The sequence below is a fragment of the Pseudochaenichthys georgianus genome, chromosome 9 (genome assembly GCF_902827115.2).
Source record: "Pseudochaenichthys georgianus chromosome 9, fPseGeo1.2, whole genome shotgun sequence".
Lineage (NCBI taxonomy): Eukaryota > Metazoa > Chordata > Actinopteri > Perciformes > Channichthyidae > Pseudochaenichthys > Pseudochaenichthys georgianus.
In genome coordinates, this window is record NC_047511.1 from 45,329,561 (window position 1) to 45,353,912 (window position 24,352).

Consider the following 24,352-nt stretch of genomic DNA (forward strand, 5'->3'; position numbering starts at 1 on the left):
CAAGAGAGATCGCAGCAATACAAGGCAGTAGACCTATGCCATGGGAAAAGAGACAGTGAAAACATTATGAACTGTGTCAAAGGTTGAATACCTAAGAAAATTATTCCCCAACAATAAATAGCTAGCATTAGCCAGATTAAGCTAACTTGCTTCTTTAGTTAGGCTTCAGTTCTGATTGTTTTAAACTGAGAATGCAACGTTATCTTCCCGAAAGTAGATTCTGATGTTAAGATAACCTATTTATATTAATTAAAAATGTACATAATTGTCGCATCAAATCCTGTGTTTTTCCTCTGCAGTAAAATAAGCTCATAACAAATTAAATGAAAAATAAATCCATTTATTAAGAATATGGGATTGATTTTGGAATTAAGTTTTCTTCCTGCAATCAGTATTTAAGACGGACACTGTTGGAGATATATATTTATTTCTCGCTGTTTTTGTTTCTTGATATTATTTAAAGGTGACCTATCATGCAAAATGCACTTTTGTACGTCTTTTATACATGAATAGGTGACCCCGGTGTTCCAGGGAACTCACCAAGTGTCAGAAAACACAACCCTCTCTATTTTCCTCCTTACCCAAATCTCTTAAAAAGGGGCCGCAACGGATCTGATACAGACTGATCCAGATTTGAACACTTCTCTGACGTCACAGAAGTGGCGCTACGGCTATTGGGCCAACTCCACCAATCAGGAGGAGACAGCCACGGACATTGCCGTTCGAAAGCGCTGGAGACGCTGTAGTACATATGCCAGGCCTGTAGATGGTGCTGTTCTCACAGAATCAGCCCATGAAAAGACAGTGTTAAATTGAGCGAAATGAGGAATGCATGATCTGTTTGGTATTTTGAAAAATAAAAAGTATAAATACGCCTTATATAGGTATGGTCCTATACTATATTATTCAAATATAGCATGAGAGGTCCACTTTAAGTCGTTTTTTATGCTTTTTTTTACATTGCATTTAGCTGACGCTTTTATCCAAAACGACTTACAATAAGTGCATTCGACCAAGAAGATACAAACTATAGAAAACAGAATCATATAAGTACATCAGGTTTCATAGAGCCAGAACATTTCAAGTGCTACTCAACTGGCTTTGGATAAGCTAGTCCTTTATTAGTATATAAGTGCTTTGTTAGTATGTCAGTCCTTTATTATAAGTGCTTAGTTAGTAATTGTATCGCTCGAAGTGGAGTCGAAAAAGATGAGTTTTCAGTCTGCGCCGGAAGGTGTGTAAGCTTTCTGCTGTCCTGATGTCAATGGGGAGCTCATTCCACCATTTTGGAGCCAGGATAGCAAACCCACGTGTTTTTGCTGATGGGAACTTGGGTCCCCCTCGCAGCGAGGGTGCAGCGAGCCGTTAGGCTGATGCAGAGCGTAGTGCACGTGCTGGGGTGTACGGTTTAACCATATCCTTTTCTTTTGAAGGCATCTTTGGGCACCTGGTGTAATCGTATATATCGGTGGAAGTAGAGCATTAATAGGCATATGTTTTTTTTAACATGGTGATTCAAGCAGGATTAAACAAAGAAAGCCATGAAGGAAAGGCTTCAGGAAAGGAAGAGGAAACCGTACATTGTGATATGAAATAAATGGAACAAAGCGAATCCTGCCTGGATCATTTCTTTATGATTGTGGCCGCTGCAGACACATTTAAAAACATGATGACAGGGTCTGAACCTGGTTTGTTTCATACTTTAATTTACTAAAGAGGAATATCCTTTACTCCTTCACAACATTTGGTTTGAAGTCATGTTTGACCGCCTCGGTGAGTTCCTCTGCGTACTCAGGGTAACGGCCAGTCATCTGCAGAGAGAAGGACAGTCTGAGATTAACAGTCATCCAGGAGAATATTAATACGACGACAAAAGTCATAGTACAGTATGTAGATATAAAATAGTAAAAGTTATAGTATGTTTAAAATAATAATGTAAGTAAAAAAATATATGTATATGAAAATTATGAGAAAATGTGTGTAAAAATATCATGGAAAAACGCATTGTTTTTAAGTCCCAAAAGTCATATAGTATGTAATTATCTTAAAAAAGGGTTAGGGTTAGTATGGGTTTTTTTTTTATATGAAAATATCATGGTAATTGTAGTTCAAAAAGTATGAAATAAGTCATAGTATAGTATGTTTAAAAAATACATCATGTAAAAAAATTATAATGTAATATGCGGAAAATATGTCATATTTTTAACTTACAGTATGTTCAAAAATATATTTAAAAAAAGTGTATAGCAGTGGAAAATCATAAAAAAGTCAAGGTATAGAATGTCAAACAACACACAAAATATCTATAGGCATAAAAAAGCAAAACATGTGTCACAAGTTTTTTTACACTATTGTTATATTTACCTTGAAGCTCCATTTATCACTGATTTGTCTGTTCAGGTTCAGATCCATCTCCACCACCAGCAGCCCGTCTCTGGTCCTGGAGAGACCCGGAGAGCGGCTGCCGTCTGGGGCCGACACGTAACTGGAGCCGTAGAAGTGCCCGAAGTCATGGTGGGCTGCAAACACCAGGAGAGAGTCTGTTACTCCAACTGGGACTGAAACAATTGAGGGTTTGGCGCTGATCTTGTAAAATATATCAAAGAACATGACGGAAGAAAGCCCTCGGTTAACGAAAGAACCCCCACGGTTAACGGAAGAACCCCCACGGTTAACGGAAGAACCCCACGGTTAACGGAAGAACCCCCACGGTTAACGGAAGAAAACCCCACGGTTAACGGAAGAACCCCACGGTTAACGGAAGAAACCCCACGGTTAACGGAAGAACCCCACGGTTAACGGAAAGAACCCCACGGTTAACGGAAGAACCCCACGGTTAACGGAAGAAACCCCACGGTTAACTAAAGAAACCCCACGGTTAACGGAAGAACCCCACGGTTAACGGAAGAACCCCACGATTAATGGAAGAACCCCACGGTTAACGAAAGAACCCCACGGTTAACGGAAGAACCCCACGGTTAACGGAAGAACCCCACGGTTAACGGAAGAACCCCACGGTTAACGGAAGAACCCCACGGTTAACGAAAGAACCCCCATGGTTAACGGAAGAACCCCACGGTTAACAGAAGAACCCCACGGTTAACGAAAGAACCCCACGGTTAACGAAAGAACCCCCACGGTTAACGGAAGAACCCCACGGTTAACGAAAGAAACCCCACGGTTAACGGAAGAACCCCACGGTTAACGGAAGAACCCCACGGTTAACGAAAGAACCCCCACGGTTAACGGAAGAACCCCACGGTTAACGAAAGAAACCCCACGGTTAACGGAAGAACCCCCACGGTTAACGGAAGAAACCCCACAATTAACTAAAGAAACCCCACGGTTAACGAAAGAACCCCACAGTTAATGGAAGAACCCCACGGTTAACGGAAGAACCCCACGGTTAACGGAAGAACCCCACGGTTAACGAAAGAACCCCCACGGTTAACGGAAGAACCCCACGGTTAACGAAAGAACCCCACGGTTAACGGAAGAAACCCCACGGTTAACAGAAGAAACCCCACGGTTAACGAAAGAACCCCCACGGTTAACGGAAGAACCCCACGGTTAACGGAAGAACCCCACGATTAATGGAAGAACCCCACGGTTAACGAAAGAACCCCACGATTAATGGAAGAACCCCACGGTTAACGAAAGAACCCCACGGTTAACGGAAGAACCCCACGGTTAACGGAAGAACCCCACGGTTAACGGAAGAACCCCACGGTTAACGGAAGAACCCCACGGTTAACGAAAGAACCCCCATGGTTAACGGAAGAACCCCACGGTTAACAGAAGAAACCCCACGGTTAACGAAAGAACCCCACGGTTAACGAAAGAACCCCCACGGTTAACGGAAGAACCCCACGGTTAACGAAAGAAACCCCACGGTTAACGGAAGAACCCCCACGGTTAACGGAAGAACCCCACGGTTAACGAAAGAACCCCCACGGTTAACGGAAGAACCCCACGGTTAACGAAGAAACCCCACGGTTAACGGAAGAACCCCCACGGTTAACGGAAGAAACCCCACAATTAACTAAAGAAACCCCACGGTTAACGAAAGAACCCCACAGTTAATGGAAGAACCCCACGGTTAACGGAAGAACCCCACGGTTAACGGAAGAACCCCACGGTTAACGAAAGAACCCCCACGGTTAACGGAAGAACCCCACGGTTAACGAAAGAACCCCACGGTTAACGGAAGAACCCCACGGTTAACAGAAGAAACCCCACGGTTAACGAAAGAACCCCCACGGTTAACGGAAGAACCCCACGGTTAACGAAAGAACCCCCACGGTTAACGGAAGAACCCCCACGGTTAACGGAAGAAACCCCACGGTTAACGGAAGAACCCCACGGTTAACGAAAGAACCCCCACGGTTAACGGAAGAACCCCCACGGTTAACGGAAGAACCCCACGGTTAACGGAAGAACCCCCACGGTTAACGAAAGAACCCCACGGTTAACGGAAGAACCCCCACGGTTAACGGAAGAAACCCCACGGTTAACGTAAAAAAAACCTCGGTTAACGAAAGAACCCCACGGTTAACGGAAGAAACCCCACGGTTAACGGAATAACCCCACGGTTAAAGAAAGAACCCCACGGTTAACGGAAGAACCCCACGGTTAAAGAAAGAACCCCACGGTTAACGGAAGAAACCCCACGGTTAACGGAATAACCCCACGGTTAACGAAAGAACCCCACGGTTAACAGAAGAAACCCCACGGTTAACGGAAGAACCCCCACGGTTAACAGAAGAAACCCCACGGTTAACGGAATAACCCCACGGTTAACGAAAGAACCCCACGGTTAACAGAAGAAACCCCACGGTTAACGAAAGAACCCCACGGTTAACAGAAGAAACCCCACGGTTAACGGAATAACCCCACGGTTAACGAAAGAACCCCACGGTTAACGGAATAACCCCACGGTTAACGAAAGAACCCCACGGTTAACGGAATAACCCCACGGTTAACGTAAAAAAAACCTCGGTTAACGAAAGAACCCCACGGTTAACGGAAGAACCCCCACGGTTAACGGAAGAACCCCCACGGTTAACGTAAAAAAAACCTCGGTTAAAGAAAGAACCCCACGGTTAACGGAAGAACCCCCACGGTTAACGGAATAACCCCACGGTTAACGAAAGAACCCCACGGTTAACAGAAGAAACCCCACGGTTAACGGAAGAACCCCCACGGTTAACGTAAAAAAAACCTCGGTTAACGAAAGAACCCCACGGTTAACGGAAGAACCCCCACGGTTAACGGAAGAACCCCCACGGTTAACGTAAAAAAAAACCTCGGTTAACGAAAGAACCCCACGGTTAACAGAAGAAACCCCACGGTTAACGGAAGAACCCCACGGTTAACGGAAGAACCCCCACGGTTAACAGAAGAAACCCCACGGTTAACGGAAGAACCCCACGGTTAACGGAAGAACCCCCACGGTTAACGGAAGAACCCCACGGTTAACAGAAGAAACCCCACGGTTAACGGAAGAACCCCACGGTTAACGGAAGAACCCCACGGTTAACGGGGAAAACATTTGATCAAACCTCGGGGAGAGCAACAGAGGAGGATAAGCTTTCGTATTTAGTTTTTTATTGTATATGTTGCGTTGTTCGAGGGTCAGAATAATTTCATTGCCATTTCTACGCTGTAGCTTTGTGCATATGGCAATAACACCTTTGAGTCTTTGAGTCTCGAATCCCTCTCCAGGACGGACAGACGGGAGAGGGATGTCGTAAGTGAAGTAAAAAGATAATACATTCCAACATCGGCGGTCCAAATGCTAGAACATTCCACCTGCAGGTCCGCTGCAACTCTTACATCCAGGCTGAAGACTTTCTGTCGCTGCTTTTAATTGAAACTGAGCCGTTGTGTTCATCAGTAAAGTGGAACTTCTGTGTGAACTATTCACATCGTAAACGGCACTGTAACTTTTTATTCATGTATCTTTTCTTTTAATGTTTCTTTTATTATCTTTTCTTTTTAATGACTGTTTTTAAATGCCTTTGTCTGAATGTCTTTCATTTTTGTAAAGTGCCTTGCCTTGCCTTGCCTTGCCTTGCCTTGCCTTGCCTTGCCTAGCCTAGCCTAGCCTAGCCTAGCCTAGCCTTGCCTTGCCTTGCCTTGCCTTGCCTTGCCTAGCCTAGCCTAGCCTAGCCTAGCCTAGCCTAGCCTAGCCTAGCCTAGCCTCGCCTCGAAGAAGATGAATCCAGCTGGGTGTCAAATCTCTCACCTTTTTTTCCATCACCAGATGTAAATTCACTCTTGAAAGTTTCCTGCATGGAAAAACAACAATGCACATAATTTCACTTTCAATCAGTGAAAGACTAATAATCTCTAATTTAAAAGTATATGTTTGCAGTTACTGAGACCAACTTACCGTCCCCACTCTGTTTATAGCGCAGGTGAAGCAGTGGTTAGCGATCGCTGCGTTCCTCGCCTCGATCGACCATATGGGCTCACTGAGGACCAGAAGAAAATACAGTCAAGCATGGGGAGAATTTACTTCTTCCGACAAAACGATAATGTGAGTGTATATTTCTTTGTAAGAGGAATCCAGGAGGATGTCAACAATATTCCAGGTGTCACCAAAAAATAATATTGTGGGCGTCATCAACAGACAAGAGATAATATAAGAGGTCCTATTCTGCTTCTTGGGGTCTGATATGTTTTAGTGCTTTTTTAAAGATGGATTCCTGTGAAAACCTCTAAATACACTAATATCTCCTCTTTCGCTGCTCTGAGTATTTACCTGAGCACTCCGACAGTAGCTGACGGGTTGAAGATGATCTCCGCTCCGTTCATGCTGAACATGAACCAGTTGAGAGGGTGATGGCGGCCGTAGCAGATATTCACGGCGATGTTCCCGAACTGCGTCTGAAATACCGTGTGTCCGCTGTCGCCCTCCATGTAGTACGTGGACTGAGGGGGAAAAGAAACAGTGAACATTTATTTGCATAAGTCCCAACACGGTTTTTTTTTACATACAAGAAAATAGTACATACATATATTTTAAAATGCTCTGTAAAAAGGTAAACTACATCTGAGTTCAATTGAAAGCTGTATAGATGAGAAGTGCAATACAAATAATAAAACTATGAACACTATATATCCATCAAAATGAAAGCTTTATAAAAAGAAATGAACAATACAAATAAGAAAGAATGCTATAAAATATGTAAAATGTATGTGAAATAAGCTTGTATCTAGCTAATATATAGTATAGTGTATGTCTATATGTAAAAATATAGCTAGTATAAAATTAACATATTAGGAAAATACTATCAAATTAAGTACAATATATGTCTGAATTCAAATAAAGCTGCATAGAAACACATTTGAATAAAAAATATGAAAAACATGTAAAAGTCATATCTATTAAATACTAAAAACAATTGTAAAATAAATCTAAATTCCCACACTGACCTCATTAAAGTCTCCGATCCTGGGAATGTGGTTCTTCCGGGTCTTTCCCAGGACCTTCCCGGTGTTAGAGATCACCACGGCGGTGTTCCACAGGGTGCTGTGCCGAGCATCTCGCTCCAGAATCGGAGAAATAATCACCATGTTGTATTTCTTGGCCAGCTAGAGACAGAAAGCACAGTGTTGATATCATTCAAAAGGTTCATAAGTAATACTATATGAAGCTCAGCGCAAGTTCAACCAGGAAGACCGTGTTTACTCATTCATTCACTATGCTATGTTACTACTCTCTCTCCTCTCTATAAGTGATCGGGGGCGTCACTCCCCAGCTTAGCCAATCACTTCGCTCTATTCTCACAAGCCTATCACAGCGCTCCGCTAACCCTTTTAAGTCTGCTCTCCCTTCTGACAGCTGTCATTTCAGGTGACTCGACGCAACCCTTCTCCCCCCCTTTTCACCTCCTGTCCCTCTGAATCCAGGGTCAAGCTAAGCTCCTCCCCTTCAGACCGACCTCAACTATCCCTTCACCACCACCAGGGTCAAACTAAGCCCCTCCCCTTCAGACCGACCCCAACGATCCATTCACCACCACCAGGGTCAAGGTAAGCCACTCCCCTTCAGACCGACCCCAACGATCCATTCACCACCACCAGGGTCATGCTAAGCCCCTCCCCTTCAGACCGACCTCAACTATCCCTTCACCACCACCAGGGTCAAGCTAAGCCCCTCCCCTTCAGACCGACCTCAACTATCCCTTCACCACCACCAGGGTCAAGCTAAGCCCCTCCCCTTCAGACCGACCTCAACTATCCATTCACCACCACCAGGGTCAAGCTAAGCCCCTCCCCTTCAGACCGACCTCAACTATCCATTCACCACCACCAGGGTCAAGCTAAGCCCCTCCCCTTCAGACCGACCTCAACTATCCCTTCACCACCACCAGGGTCAAGCTAAGCCACTCCCCTTCAGACCGACCTCAACTATCCATTCACCACCACCAGGGTCAAGCTAAGCCCCTCCCCTTCAGACCAACCCCAACTATCCCTTCACCACCACCAGGGTCAAGCTAAGCCCCTCCCCTTCAGACCGACCTCAACTATCCATTCACCACCACCAGTGTCAAGCTAAGCCCCTCCCCTTCAGACCGACATCAACTATCCATTCACCACCACCAGGGTCAAGCTAAGCCCCTCCCCTTCAGACCGACCTCAACTATCCATTCACCACCACCAGTGTCTAGACCCCGGGGGGTTTCATCGGATCGGTTCGCCCCTCCCGAATGATACTCCCGCACAACGGGGCCTAATCGCCAAAACTCCATCACATTCATTTGTGTATCCCTGGCAATACATATGTATTCTAACATCAAAACCGTCTCTCCTGATTGAACTATATGAATGGGTGAGGCCGAGTTAAACTACCATATGATATAGGTGGTAGATATATGTATTAATAATGTTTTTGATTAATTGTAATAGTTGTACTCATATATAGAGCCATTTCTTTATTTACTTTTTATTTTAATTCATTTAATTTTTTTAATTCATTTAATTAAAAAAATCTGTCAATGAACAGTTTTGTTTCATACTATATTATGACATCTTAATGACTTGTCATCAAATATTAGTGGGGCTTTATTTGACATAATTTTCCAAGACTTTCATTGTTTTAACAAAATATTGTGATTTTTTTATGACGTTTTCTGACACACTTAACCTTCACTTTTTACATTATTTTTACACCATATAACTTTTTATGGCATTTAATGACTTATGACATACTATGATGTGTTTAACATAGTTTATTATACATTTTTAAACCATAGTTGTATGACATAATATACTATGACTATGATGCACATGCTACCCTGCAGTATATGTACTTATGCATATGTACTTTTATGTATGATAAAAGATAAGCTCCTCCTCCTTTACCAGCTGCAACATTAAAGTGGTAAATCCAATAATTCGCCCATATTTGAAATCCAATATTGTGATATTATTCTAAAATGTGCAGAATGAGTACTTTTGGAGCACATTTGAATGCTAATACTTATAGGTTTTTTACTAAGAGAGATTTTGAATGCAGGACTTTAATTGGAGATATAGACAATAAATATATCTGATGTAATCCCAAATACCTGTTTTCAAGCAGGTGTTGCTCTTAATAGACGGAGCTAGAGATGGATGTGATGAAGCAAAGGTCAACGGTCCATTCGGCGACCTTCAGATTGCTTTTCTTTAAGAGTAATTCCACTGAAAACATCTAAATATACTAATATGAACCTGGAAATGAGCAGAATGCAGGACTTTAACTTGTAAGTATTTCTTCTATACTTGTATTGCAGTATTGATTGACCTCTTGGCAGAATCGCGTGGTGTTTCCTTCCTCTGCAGACTCTGCAAACTCCGTCCACGGCTCCTTCTCTCGGGTGCAGAAAGCGAAGGGCATGGCTGTGGAGAGGAACCACTCTGAGTGTGCTTCTGTAGATGAAGTGTAACGTGTGGCTGTGATAAAGAAACTCACTCCAGGTCTCCTGAAAGCAGACGATGTTCACACCACACATGGCCGCCACTTCCACCACCTCCCCCACACGGCTGTGCATCGCAGCGATCTGAGGAGGAGGAGGCAGAGTCACACAGGTCTTTATTAGTCCTTACATTTTTCGGAATCAATTTTCTATGATATTTGTCACATGAATTTTTTTTTATCACATAATATATAAATTGTATAAATATATATTTTTACGAGGTAATATACTATGACTTTCTTTACGACGTATTTAACCGGAGTTGGGAGAAATATTCAAGTATTGTACTTGAGTTAAAGTCGAAGTACTCAGATCTTGTACTTGAGTTAAAGTAGTACTCAGATCTTGTACTTGAGTTAAAGTAGAAGTACTCAGATCTTGTACTTGAGTTAAAGTAGTACTCAGATCTTGTACTTGAGTTAAAGTAGAAGTATTCAGATCTTGTTCTTGAGTAAAAGTACTCAGATCTTGTACTTGAGTAAAAGTAGAAGTACTCAGATCTTGTGATTTAGTAAAAGCAGAAGTATTCAGATCTTGTACTTGAATAAAAGTAGAAGTACTCAGATCTTGTACTTGAGTTAAAGTAGAATTACTCAGATCTTGTACTTGAGTTAAAGTAGAAGTACTCAGATCTTGTACTTGAGTAAAAGTAGAAGTACTCAGATCTTGTACTTGAGTTAAAGTAGAAGTACTCAGATATTGTACTTGAGTAAAAGTAGAAGTACTCAGATCTTGTACTTGAGTTAAAGTAGAAGTATTCAGATCTTGTACTTGAGTAAAAGTACTCAGATCTTGTACTTGAGTAAAAGTAGAAGTACTCAGATATTGTACTTGAGTAAAAGTACTCATATCTTGTATAAAATTAGAAGTACCAGAGTGTAAGAATACTCTTTTACAAATATTTTTAGGACATAATATACCATGACATTATATACTCTATCTAAATTATGTAATGTCTCTCAATGAAAACTCTAACTGGAAACCACGTCAGGTGTGTGTTAATAACGTGTGTGAGATCCAGACCTGGTCCAGGATGGGGGCGTCGGTCGGCAGCACGATCTGGTTCTGGATCAGTCCGACCCGGGTCCTCCTGGCCGGCCTCAGCTGCTCCGGAGACGCTTCAAACCCAAAGCCCTGCAGCTCAAAGTCCCGCTCCGAGGCGGCGCTGACAGCAGCTGCCGGCAGATCCAACTTCCTGTCAGAGAGGAGAGTTTTGGGAATGTGGACACGATGGACACACAGTAAACACATGTATTTCAGGGGGGTCTCAGGTCTTCACATTGAGATTTTGGGGGGTTTAATGAGGTAATTATCCATATGAATCACCATCTAACCTGCAGCCTTTTCCCCTGGGAATCACTATCACTGCACTATAATGATAATATAATAATTATTGCATGTATATATTTTCTGTGATTATTAAACTGTCCCTTTTAGCTTTTCTTAGTAAATAATGGTGTGTCTGTTGTTGTGACGTTTTTGCTTCCTTATATGAGTGAGTACTGTATGTGAAAATAATACAAACTATAAAATAACTTTTTATATAATTGTCATAAAATATGACATTTTTAATGATTTTTTAAATATATTTTCACAACATTTTATACTATGACATTCTTTTATTATTTCTTTATGAGATATTAAACAATTACTTTTGTATTTTTGACATATAACATCTTTTATGACTTTTTTATGGAAGTTGGGGTAGGTAAGTTTGAGAAACCGGCTCGAGATCGCTAGCATTTGAAAAATACACAACCGGAGAAAATCTGCCACTTCCTCACAGAGCCCCTCCTCCAACACACACGAACGCGCACATGACCAATGAGGGCACGAGATCAGTTTGTGCCCCGATGGAAGGCTGACAGGCAGGCCTATGGGGGTTATTCCCTATCTTTATTCAAGAGCGTGGTATTTAAATTTGAGAGCATACTTCATGTATTTATTTCCCTCAAACTCTGTCCTCGCACTCAAATAGTGCCTGCTTGCACTTAGATTCGCTCTGCTTGTGCTCACACTGTACGCTTGCACTCAGATATATTGCTGCTCAGAATTATTCTGTGCGCGCTCAAAACTTTTTCTGCTCTCAGAATTATTCTGTGCGTGCTCGAAATTTTTGTGCAACAATCCTGTCAAAATCCCTCAACCAATAGGAGGCCAGGTGTCCTTGCGGGTGCGTTCGCTTTACTTATTACAGCGTCCCGTCAGGGCGGTTACTCTTTGGTTTATAAACTCCAGCCCTCCACGGCTTTATAACATAACATGTACATCACTTCGCTGTACAACTTTACTTGTTGGGGGGGGGGGGTGTAAGCACAGTTAGTACATGTTTATAAAACGGACAATTCAAATCAAGCAATCTGATGTTTCTTAGTCGTGATATAATGAGCGTATATCCCGGGTATAATTGTAGTTACTTTTCACAAGTCAGTATCCCTCCGCGTCTGAGAACCGTTACAACCATATGGTTACAACTGTTACATTACGTCCGTCACGAAACTAACTAACTAACAAAGCTTAAAATGGAAACATTTAAGGTTAACTTCGACCTCCGGGGTGGCCTTACTATGGAGGAGTGGATTGAGAAGTGCCTATCTCCAGAAAAAAAAGCACCTAAACGACGACAATGCTGTCTGTCTATTATGTTCTCTAGCTGTTATTGTTGTTGCATTTTATTTTGAACATCATTATTTAATAATAAAAACTATTTAAATTGGAGTGTGTATTTTTCTTTCACATTGCCATCCACACGTGGTAACCGTTTTATAAATGCAATAGCTCACTTCAGGCCGTGATATACGAATATCTATACAATATGGCTGTCGACACTCCGCTTCGCGTCGGGCCGAACCAAGCCGTAGCACAACAGTGCTGGAGCAGAACAACAGTCTGCAGAAGAAGAAGTGGGCCGGTCGGAAAATCCACTAGCAATCCCCCCTCCCAGAGCTGGTATATATACTAACTGTGCTTCCTCCCCCACCCCCCCCAAAAAAGTTGTAAATCAAACAAGTGAAGTACATATAAAGCCGTGGAGGGCTGGAGTTTATAAACCAAAGAGTAACCGCCCTGACGGGACGCTGTAATAAGTAAAGCGAACGCACCCGCAAGGACACCTGGCCTCCTATTGGTTGAGGGATTTTGACAGGATTGTTGCACAAAAGTTTCGAGCGCGCACAGAATAATTCTGAGCAGCAATATATCTGAGTGCAAGCCTACAGTTTGAGCACAAGCAGAGCAAATCTAAGTGCGAGGGCACTATTTGAGTGCGAGGACAGAGTTTGAGGGAAATAAATACATAAAGTATGCTCTCAAATTTAAATACCACGCTCTTGAATAAAGATAGGGAATAACCCCCATACAGGCCCGGCTAAACGGATTGGTTGTACTTTTTACAGTATTACGGCTTCTACAGATGAAATTTGTGTATGGATTTGTTGTCAAAGCACTTCAGATATTCATTGCTATCGGGATGTTAAGAGCATTCCATGGAATATAACAAAAAGTGTATCTCGAGCCGGTTTCTGAAACTTTAATATAACAACTATACTATTGCCTTTTATATAATGTTTTATGACATATTTTACTATTACGTTTTTTATAAAATACTAAAATGTGTCATTTGTAAAATATATGTATGACATATTTTGGACCAGGGTGCTTTCCAGCAGGATTTGTAACCAAAAAAGCCTAAAACACAACATTATTTGAACACACATGTGGTGGAGGTTATTATTTCACAGGTTAAAGGTTGTTCCGCTCTGACAGAAGTTGAACTAACCAAAGTCCACTGACTGAGCAGACTAATAATTTACCAAGAAGGAAAACATAGAACAGAAAAAGCATGGTAATAAAAAGAAAAATAAAGGTCCATATTCCTGGACCCCAACTCACTTCGTCTCCTTCCCGAATAAGATGCGTTTCACCTCGGACAGCTCGGCCTCGGGCAGGTGGGTCTCCAGACATTTCTCCAGGGACTCAAACTCACAGGAGGACATTTCGGAGGCTGGAAGGGGGCAGTTTCTGCGGGTTCAATGGACGTTTCTGCGGGTTTTGTGGAAGTTTCTGCGGGTTAGCAGCTCGGTGCTGTTTCTGCTGCTCTCGTTATATAACAGTGTGTTTTCTCGCAGTCTGACGCAGGATTTGGTTTAGCAGAAGCTACGGTGTGTCCAGAGGCTGTCAGTGGATGTCAGTAATTAACCCCAGACCCTCCCAGCTGTGGGGAAAGGCATTTATTGAAGGGGGCGACCTCCGGGGCATGAAGCCAATGCGGAAGAGACTTTTTTTATGTACAAAACAGCGTGGCTTTCTGAAATAAATACAACAATCTAAGAGGAACAGATGCATCCAGAAGACAGGGCTACACATCAAAAACTGACATTGAAGTATACAATAAATTAAAACACAATAAGGTAAATACAGTTGTGTTCTTCAAATATGCTGAACAGTTTTATTGCATAATAAACTTTATTCATCAGTTTGTGCATGACTATTTTGTTCAATTGCATTATGTAAAAAGTAAACATGAATTCCCTTTATATATAAAAAACATCACACATTGCAAAACACTATAGCCTACCATAAAACCATAGCATAAAACACATAACAAAATAAACAACAATCCAACAGGGAATACGTAATTGTACTCAAGTACAAGTACACATTTGAGGTACTTGTATTACACTTGAATATTTTTACTTTATCATACTTTATACTTCTACTCGTCTACATGTCAAAGCAAATATTGTACTTTTTTCTCCACTTTGATAGCTTCATAAAATATATTAATCACCTCATAATTATATTGTATTAAAGGTACAACTACCAAGCAGTATAAGTATAAACTCCACCTTCAACAATTCATCAATAATGATAGTAAATTAGAATAAAATATATGATTCTAAAATGGGTAATTCTGCATAATCAGTATATTTTGATGCAGGACTCTACTTGTAACAGAGGGTTGTACTGTAGTATAGCTAGTTTGACAAACTGCAACATGTGAGTACTTCTTCCTCCTCGGACTTTAAGAAACTATTTGATGTGTTTTTTCTTGTTGTTTGCAGAGATGTGTTTGCTCCTCTGCGTCCGTCCTCTCGTCTTCTTCTCTTGCTCCTGGTCGGGGTTAGACAGTTTCCTCAGCAGCTCTACGAAGGAAGAAATGAACATTTAATTATATTTTAATGTTGACAAACAGGAGGCTTGAGAGAGCCTTTTTTAATATATAAATCTGCTGGTGTGTCACCTGTTATCTCCGGGTGTCTGCAGGGGTTCAGGAGAGAAACATATTTCTGACCTGCAGCATCATCCTCTCCTGGAGAAAATATATCATATATTTTAATTAGTATTTTAATGTGGTATAATAACAGCTGGATACATTTGTAGGATATTCTCCCCATACATCAATATGAAATATATATATATATTATATATATATATATATATACATATATATATTAAATGTAGAATACCTCTAGTACAGCAGCAATACAGTATAGTTTAACACTACAAAAACAAATTAAAACATATTTATTTGATTTTTTAATGAAAGAGACACCATTTTTACACCATCTATTTCCCTTAATATATTATTAATAATTATTTACTTTTATTATAATTGATTATATTCATTTTAATATTTTATTAGATACATTTTTGGTTTGTTTTGGACGAAGGCATACCCTAAAGCTCCTATATAAGCAAACACAATGCATTTTCAACTGATGTAATAATGTAACTCACAAAATACAAATAAAGTTTTGTCTCTTATTGACATTATGTTTAAGCATTAGTTCCACGTACTGCACACTCTCAGCAGGAAGTAGTGTTGTCTCTCCGTCAGCACGCTGCTGGCCAGAGCGACACTTTGCTGCTTCGCCTCCAAATCCATCACTTTCCCGCCGCCGTCCATCAGCTCCACGCACTCTGCACGAGGGAACGCACGATGTGACAATAATATATAATAATATATTTAATTTATATAGCGCTTCTCATCTGCCAAGACAAATCTCGAAGTGCTTCACAACAAGGGATACTGATACGCTTTGAGATAATAAAAGACAAATAATTGTAATAATAATAAGAAATCAAAAAATAAAATATAAAATAGAGTACAAAAATAAAAGTCGGAGATAGCGATAAAAATGGCAGTACTCCAGGTGTACCGTGCTCAAAGTTTATTCGAAGGCCTGCCGAAAGAAGAGGGTCTTAAGGCCGGTTTTGAAGACCTCGGTGGAAGGGGCAGATCTCAGCTGATCTGGGAGGGAGTTCCAGAGGCGCGGGGCGAATGAGCAGCCGCTCTGAATCAGCTGCAGCTTTCTGATGCATTTTGTGAGCCCTGTGAAGCCCTAGTATGCGTTTGGAAAGGCTTATATAGCAAATAAGTAATTTTACTCAAGTATATGCACACATTTGAGGTACTTGTACTACACTTGAATATTATTATTTTATTCTACTTTATACTTCTACTCGTCTACGGTCTACATGTCAGAGCAAATGTTGTACTTTTGTCTCCACTATGTGTCTTTGATAGCTTCATAAAATATGTAAATCAACTCATAATGATCAAAGATGCTCTATTATGCTTTAGCAAAGGCTACAATCCAGAGGGAGTTACTTTAAAGGTCACCTTTGTAACATCCCGTCATGTCATGTTAGTCAGGTTCATGTCATTGTGTCACGTTTAGTTCATAGCCCAGGTTAGATGTATGTTTAGTCACGTCTTTGTGTTCACCTGTCTCGTCCTGTCATTGCACTTCCTGTTTTATTGTGTACTTACCTCTTGTCTCTCATTTCAGCCGCCCTTACTTCCTCCCTTTGTGTGTGTTCCGCCATCGTCTGCCCCGCCCCTGATTGTTTCCACCTGTTCCCCCTCACCTCATGTTTAAATAGTAGGGCTGTCAGTCGCTTAAAATAGTTAATCGCGATTAATCGCAAATGAATCGCACATTTTTGATCCGTTCTAAATGTACCTTAGAGGAATATTTTTCAAGTTTTTAATACTCTTATCAACATATGAGTGGACACATATGCTTTATGCAAATGTTATTATCATTTGAACAATAACAAATATTCTCATGAATATTAAACACAACAACCTGAACATTACAGATATTCGCCTCAATTCAACCTGGAACCTCTCATACAATAATACAATACAGTGTGTGTGTGTGTGTGTGTGTGTGTGTGTGTGTGTGTGTGTGTGTGTGTGTGTGTGTGTGTGTGTGTGTGTGTGTGTGTGTGTGTGTGTGTGTGTGTGTGTGTGTGTGTGTGTGTGTGTGTGTGTGTGTGTGTGTGTGTGTGTGTGTGTGTGTGTGTGTGTGTGTGTGTGTGTGTGTGGCTATGTGCAACTCAAGGCATATGCTCGAACGGGAGCTGCCTGGACGCTGCAATCATGTTGCGCACTATCCGTGCTGAGTGTGCTGACTTCTCCTACAATGTCCCGCTGTCTGCTTGCTGCATCAAGTCAAGTGCTCGGCGCAGTTGTGGCGAAATGTCGCTCCTCTGTTTTCATTTAAACAGCTCCTTATATCCGTTAGCGCAGCTAGCTAGCACCAGATGCTAACAACAACAATACACGTAAGGTCCCTCTTTCGCTCGCTCGGGCCACAAACACACACACACACACACACACACACACACACACACACACACACACACACACACAACACACACACACACACACACACACACACACACACACACACACACACACACACACACACACACACACACACACACACACACACACACACACACACACACACACACACACACACACACACACACACACACACACACACCACACACACACACACCACACACACACACACACACACCACACACACACACACACACACCACCCCCTCCCGGTCCTCCCGATGGCCAGTCGGTGCCTGCCGGTGAGCGTGGAAGTGTGGTCTGCCACAAGCGGGCGGCAGGAGCGGGGCTGTCAGCATCAACTTGTAGATGGTATTTTAAACTCGATGCGTTCTGAAACTACGGGGCGGACGAGGAAAAAAATACACATGCGTTAATCGCGTTAAAATAATTAGTGGCGTTAATTTTTTTTGCGTTATTAACGCGTTAACTTGACAGCCCTAATAAATAGTCCTGTCTCCCTTCGTCCTGTGCCAGTTCGTCTTGTGCCATTTAGAGAGCCAGATCGTCTCGCCAAGAGTTTCTGTACTTTGTGATCATCGTCAAGTTTATTTAGTTTGCTACGTTTTGCCTCTCAGGAGTGATTTTTGTTTGAACTTTATACTTATTCCAAGTAAAGACTTTTTTTGAACAACAAACTTTCTTTTGAGTCGTGCGTTTGAGTCCAAGTGTCTGTCGAGGTTCCTAACAACCGATCATGCTATTTGTAGGCAATAGCACAGGTCTGATACAAATATATAAAAACATGTCTATGAAGTGTTTTGCTCAAAATACCAAACCGATCATTCTAGCCACGCCTCATGTCCCTCTATTTCACTTCCTGTTTCTAAAGTGTTGATTTGGGGATAAAGCTTTAAAGAGGAGGGTCTGGGCTCATGCGGGACCCGGCAGCTACCGTCTAAACTAAATGCTGCCGTGATGAAACGCCATATCATGGATTATCAAGGATCTGAAACAGTCTGGAGCTCAAAGGCTTTCTCTCTTGCCGGTTATACCACAAGGTGAGTTCCTTTCTACTTCCTGCTTCTTCACACACATGCTCTCCAGTACAGGTTAGCTCTGAGTGTTAGCGATGCTAATGTAAACACCGACCATGTTACGTCCAAAACAGTCGGGCATTGTTTCTGATAGCAACGTTTCTGATTGGGCCCTGGGTCCACATTTCAGATATTACGTCATGTCGGACGCAAATCTGGATCAGCTCCGTTGTTCCCCGTTTTTAGAGATTTGGGTACGGAGGAAAAGAGAGAGGGTTTATTTTCTGACGCCGCGTGACTTCCCCGACGCACCGGGGACACATTGATGTAGAGAAGACATCACAAAGTGCATGATGGGTATCTGTAAAACATGTAAAAACCTTTTTCTGCTGTGAGGTAATTTTTGTAAACACTTTTTTCAAATCTTTGCTGTCGTTAAAAATGTGATCTGTAATATTTTAAATCGAGATATACTCGTTTTAAAGCCATTATAATAACCATTACTAACATTTGTGTGTATACCTTTGAAGTCCAGACCGCATCGCTCCTTTAAATGATGGATGAAGTTGATCAGCTTACAGTTGAGATTTAATATCTCCATCCTGCTGTCTGGCAAGAAAAGAATATTGTTAAAAATAAGAAAGATAAAAAAACACCATTTCACATTTACATAATCCCATGAGGATAACTGGACTTGTGTTTAACACTTGAAAAGCTTCCAGAATAAAGAAAGAGGATCTTTACTAACCTCCGTGCAGGATCGTGACGAACATGTTCTGCTCCTGACTCCGCGCAGCTCCGACTACCAACTCTGCTCGCACGTGTTTACGAGAGAGAGCCCAGAAACACAGAGAGAAAAGAGGCCCTTAAATCACACACACACACACACACACACACACACACACACACACACACACACACACACACACACACACACACACACACACACACACACCACACACACACACACACACACACACACACACACACACACACACACACACACACCACACACACACACACACACACACACACACACACACACACACACACACACACACACACACACACACACACACACACACACACACACACACACACACACACACACACCTTTTGCATCCTCCTCCTCTTCTTCTCCTTTCAAAGCCTTTTAAACGAGGGGTTACTGTTGCTTGTATCCATGGTACACACGCACACACACACACACACACACACACACACACACACACACACACACACACACACACACACACACACACACACACACACACACACACACACACACACACACACACACACACACACACACACACACACACACACACACACACACACACACCACACACACACACACACACACACACACACACACACACACACACACACACACACACACACACACACACACACACACACACACACACACACACACACACACACAACTTCAGGGGACATTACATTGACTTACATGCATTTCCTGGAGACTTATCCTAACCTTAACCAAGTCTTCACCCTAAAATGAATGATTCCCCTCCAATGTGTCCCCCCATACTTGCTACTTGCCAACCTTGAGACCACAGAAATCGGGAGCATTTCAAAACCACCGCGGGGGGGGGGTGTTAGTGGATCGCCGGAGCTGTTAGATTAACATTAACATGCTTATTGTAGTTGTAAGTGCATGCCCTGCGGCCTGTAGCACCTTCCTTGATGGAGCATAGTGTGGGCTGGCCCTGTATTTTAGGAGAGGAGTGGGCAGAGGGTCGAGTTGTCGATTCTTGTTCTGTTTTCTGTGACTATCTCCCTCACCCTCTCAGACTTTCAGTTGCGCACGCTACTAAAGAGACGCGCTACCATGGAAACCAAACAATGGTGTAGCTGTATTAAAGTCAGAGTGGAAACAGTACTGAATAAATCTGACCCCGGGAGGAAACCGGGAGAGGGTAATGAAATCGGGAGTCTCCCGCGAAAATCGGGAGGGTTGACAAGTATGGTCCCCACACGTGACTGTGTAAACAGATTTAGGTCCCCACAAGTATAGTAATGCTAGGCCACACACACACACACACACACACACACACACCACACACACACACACACACCACACATCACACACACACACACACACACACACACACACACACACACCACACACACCACAGAATGAGAAATGTTATTTAGTCGGGAGCTAACACACTTAAAAGAGGTCTCAGTTGTGAATCTTTTTTAAAAAGCACGAAAGACCCAGAGGGAAGCTTTGAAGAGAAGTACGCTCTGCACCCTTTACCCTGAACCCACAGGGGACTGCTGGGAACATAAAGAAGTCCTAACATAGTTTGTCTAAATAACCCATTTCCCATAATGCTCTCTGGCTATAGACATCCCTATCTGATATGATACCTCGCCTGCAGACACGCCTTCAGCTTGTGAGCAGAGACGGTGTCATTGTGGACATTAATGACGGCAAAAGGACACTTTCAAATGTAAAAGGAATTTATTTAAAGGCAGGACTTTGTGCTCGCCTGCACGTGACAAGACATTCAGCAGAGACACGCGAAAAGGCTCGAGTCATGGGTTCGAGTTTAGAGGGATATTTCACCAATAATAACTCTTTGCTCACAGGCCTCGACTCTTACCAAAGCGTACACAGACAGAGACCATTCTCGATGAATTGAAGCGCAGTGAGTAAACCAACAAATGCATTTCCAGTCAAATATTACAATTTAAAGGCGACATTCAGAGTCATATTTGTATTTTCTGCCTCCTTTAATGTGCTGCAGCTCCTCTTTTCACCCCCCGTCTGAAACCAGAGCCCAGTCTGCTCTGATTGGTTCGCTGGCCGGCTCTGTTGTGATTAGTCAACCGCTTAGAGACGTCCCGCCCCTCAGCCCATCACGTACAATGTGTTGGAGCGCTAGCCAATAGAAGCACAGGTGTTATATAGTGATGTCACTATGTTCAGGAAGTTACTTTACTTCAATTCATCAAGACTTTTCTCTGCTTTTCAATTCTTCATTTACAGTGCAGGTAAATGTAAGGAGACACTGAGTGAGTCGTGGACTGGAGGTGAAGTATTCCTTTAATCATTAACAATCCACTCGTCACACTCAGAAGTCAACAACATGAGAAATAACTTATAGTCACAGTGCCACACTTTCAGCGGACCCAAACACGGAGGGATATATTACCGAGTTTGGGGCCTTCGCTTTAACACATGATTATGAAACACACGTGAACAGCTTCAGCCTCAAAGGTCCCATTTCCACTGATCATAGTTCCATCGTTGAGGTCGACGAGAATAGATTTATACTGTGTGTATTCAGCAGTATTCACTCTCTCCAGCTCTTGCGGCCCCCCCCCCCCCCCTCCCTGTGAGCCCAGTGTGCTCCGATTGGTCGGGACCAGTCGGGACGTTGCGAATCGCGCTGAGCTCCGTGGAGGTGTGGTTTCCTTGTTTAGCGAAACACAGCCAAACTCACCCTGAGCACACACAAAGTCACAGCCGAAGTAAGAACAATAAGTGTGGCTTGATATTGAGAAAGAGAAAGGTTGATGAACGCTGTGAGAATGGGTCTGCGGAGAGGATGTCGCCGCGATCCCAACTGTCTGTTCTCAGCCTGCAGCCAGGGAGGAGAGATCAGCAGTGTGTGTGTGAGGAAGTCCGTGGATTGGTCAATTTGGACCAATCAGCGGGGGCTTAACGTAACGGCTCCACGGATTGGTCCATTTGGTTCCGGGTACCGCATGACCGTATCGTGTCATAGCTTTGGGCGCGGCTTCTAGCCATTCCTACGTCACAGTACCCAGGAAGTAAACAATGGACAGTGACGTATCTCCATCGAGGCGTTTTGGGGAGGTCTTCTCTGAGTCAGAGTTGTACTCGCTACAGGTCGCACTTTGAGGGTTTTGACTCTGCAGACCGTTCACATGCAGAAACACCTTCATAACAACAAGGGGACGGGCGATAACCGGAAAAGCATGACATGGGACCTTTAAAGAGACACTTGTATCTTCATGTCGGAACATAAGACAGATAAATCCACTCGGATGTGGGAGAAGCTGGATTTCAGTGTGAGAGAAAGGAAAAGGCTGGATGTGAAAAAGGTTTTTGCAAACGAGCGTGAACGTCGCTTCGCAGATTGAAGTCTGCGCACCACGCAGATGATGGTTCAGTAGAGCTTCAACTAATTCATCATTTAATAGTTTAGCAAAGGTCAGAAAAAAAAAAAAAATGCATCCTAGTTTCTCAATGAAAGATGCCGTCTGTAAATGTCTTGTCTTGTAAGTGCAATACGGAACAATACGGCGGGGAATGTGGATTCAAAAAGATTCATTAGTAAATGAAAAGTGAGACTCAACCTTGTGAACACGAAGACAACAACACGTGGTTTAAAACGCGGGACACAAACACCGGACTCATGTTTAAAAAAAAGGACTCTCAAAGAACGGTTGGAGCCAATTTGCTTTGGGTCGTGCACGGGGTTCGTCTGTAGCCTCATCCCAATACCCCTCCTCCTTTCTTCACTCGCGTCCCTTCCTTGCGTCTGAGCTCCGCCTCCGTAAGATGCGAGCGAGACACGAGGAGGTGACGCGAGGACAGAGGAGTCCTCAGGTATTCATTGGGATGTCCTCGTTCACTCAAACGTCACTTTTAAACGATGTCTGTTAATGATGACATGTGCACAGCTGTTGAAGGAATTCAATGTGTGATGCTTGGTCCTGGTTTGTGTTCCGTTTTGGTGTAAAATGTAGCCTACATTTAAATAAAAATATAATTATAGTAATGTGAAGCCTTTTAGAAATGAATTGCACATAATAATTCCCACGGAGCTGTGAGCACTTATGCATTTATGTGATGCTTTTCCACTCATCTTCCAGTTGGTTTTCCTCTGTTGAAATGGACCAGCTGTGAAGGTGGGGGCGGGGCTTATATACGCGAGTAGTGAAAACACTTCCGCGTAGTCTGCTCGCGTGTATCCTCCCGCACCCCTCCTCCCTCACCCCTCCTCGACTCCTCCGTGTGCATTTCAGCTGTGTCTTGATCGATTTCCGGGTCAAGTCCCGGAGGAGGGGAAGAGAGGAGTCGAGGAGGGGTATTGGGATCTGCGCACCTGGGAGCACGAGAGGTAATTCACCTACATGTGTGGGTGATCAGCTGGGATGAGAGGTTGGAGAGGAAGCCGCACGTTTTTTCAACCGTGATTGTTTGTGTCTGAGCGTGATCGTTATGTTTTAAACAAGATTTTAGATACGTGAGTCTTAAAAGAACATTTTAAGTAAATAAAGCATTACAAATGACGTCGTGGTGGACCTCATCCTTCACCACAACACGCGTTGGGAACTCTGACTGCTAACCTCCATGAGTGGCTTTTTTTTGATGAGCGATCGCCGCTACAGATCTGCATATAAAAATAAAAGGAGAGACTTCATATATGTGGTCCGAAGTATTCTGTGGATTAAAGCAGTGGCGAACCGTCAGGGCCTTCAAGGTATTCAGAGAATACCCTGGAACACTCAGATAAAACAAACAAAAAATCGATTTACTAATTTAAAATGAATAAATGAGAATGGTATCTGTGTTGTTGATCTGTAATATCACAGTGTTACGTTGATTTGTTTGTCCTTCTCGGTCCATGCGCTACGCATTTCAGTGGTTTTGTGTTAGAAAAGAAAGCAGCCAATCAGATCGTGTTCTGGGTCTCTGGGTAGAGTATCCTTCAACAAGGTATTCTACTTCCTTGATCGAATGCC

General features: G+C 42.8%; 2 protein-coding genes across 2 annotated transcripts; both read right to left on the bottom strand.

The window, feature by feature from the left end:
• Positions 1–1,685: 1,685 nt before the first annotated feature.
• Positions 1,686–14,187, bottom strand: upb1 (ureidopropionase, beta). The gene is made up of 10 exons (XM_034091423.2): positions 13,860–14,187; positions 10,992–11,163; positions 9,965–10,052; positions 9,797–9,891; positions 7,441–7,599; positions 6,767–6,936; positions 6,395–6,476; positions 6,248–6,290; positions 2,365–2,519; positions 1,686–1,811 (listed from the first exon to the last, which is right to left on the bottom strand). Exons 1-10 carry the CDS (start codon positions 13,961–13,963, stop codon positions 1,728–1,730), a joined length of 1,152 nt encoding a protein of 383 aa, XP_033947314.1. The 5' UTR covers positions 13,964–14,187; the 3' UTR covers positions 1,686–1,727.
• Positions 14,188–14,455: 268 nt separating this feature from the next.
• On the bottom strand, positions 14,456–19,423 carry LOC117453077 (uncharacterized protein C22orf15). The gene is made up of 5 exons (XM_034091934.2): positions 19,350–19,423; positions 19,124–19,210; positions 15,768–15,890; positions 15,211–15,279; positions 14,456–15,112 (listed from the first exon to the last, which is right to left on the bottom strand). Exons 1-5 carry the CDS (start codon positions 19,372–19,374, stop codon positions 15,000–15,002), a joined length of 417 nt encoding a protein of 138 aa, XP_033947825.1. The 5' UTR covers positions 19,375–19,423; the 3' UTR covers positions 14,456–14,999.
• Positions 19,424–24,352: the final 4,929 nt, after the last annotated feature.

Coding starts and splice junctions, on each gene's coding strand:
- LOC117453077 (XM_034091934.2), bottom strand. CDS start 19,374: ATGTTCGTCACGATCCTGCACGGAG. Junction 19,211..19,349: donor CGTCACGATCCTGCACGGAG/GTTAGTAAAGAT, acceptor TTTTCTTGCCAG/ACAGCAGGATGGAGATATTA. Junction 15,280..15,767: donor CTTCCTGCTGAGAGTGTGCA/GTACGTGGAACT, acceptor TATTTTCTCCAG/GAGAGGATGATGCTGCAGGT.
- upb1 (XM_034091423.2), bottom strand. CDS start 13,963: ATGTCCTCCTGTGAGTTTGAGTCCCTGGAGAAATGTCTGGAGACCCAC. Junction 7,600..9,796: donor CCACGCGATTCTGCCAAGAG/GTCAATCAATAC, acceptor TTCTGTCTCTAG/CTGGCCAAGAAATACAACAT. Junction 2,520..6,247: donor ATCTGGTGATGGAAAAAAAG/GTGAGAGATTTG, acceptor TGGTGTTTGCAG/CCCACCATGACTTCGGGCAC.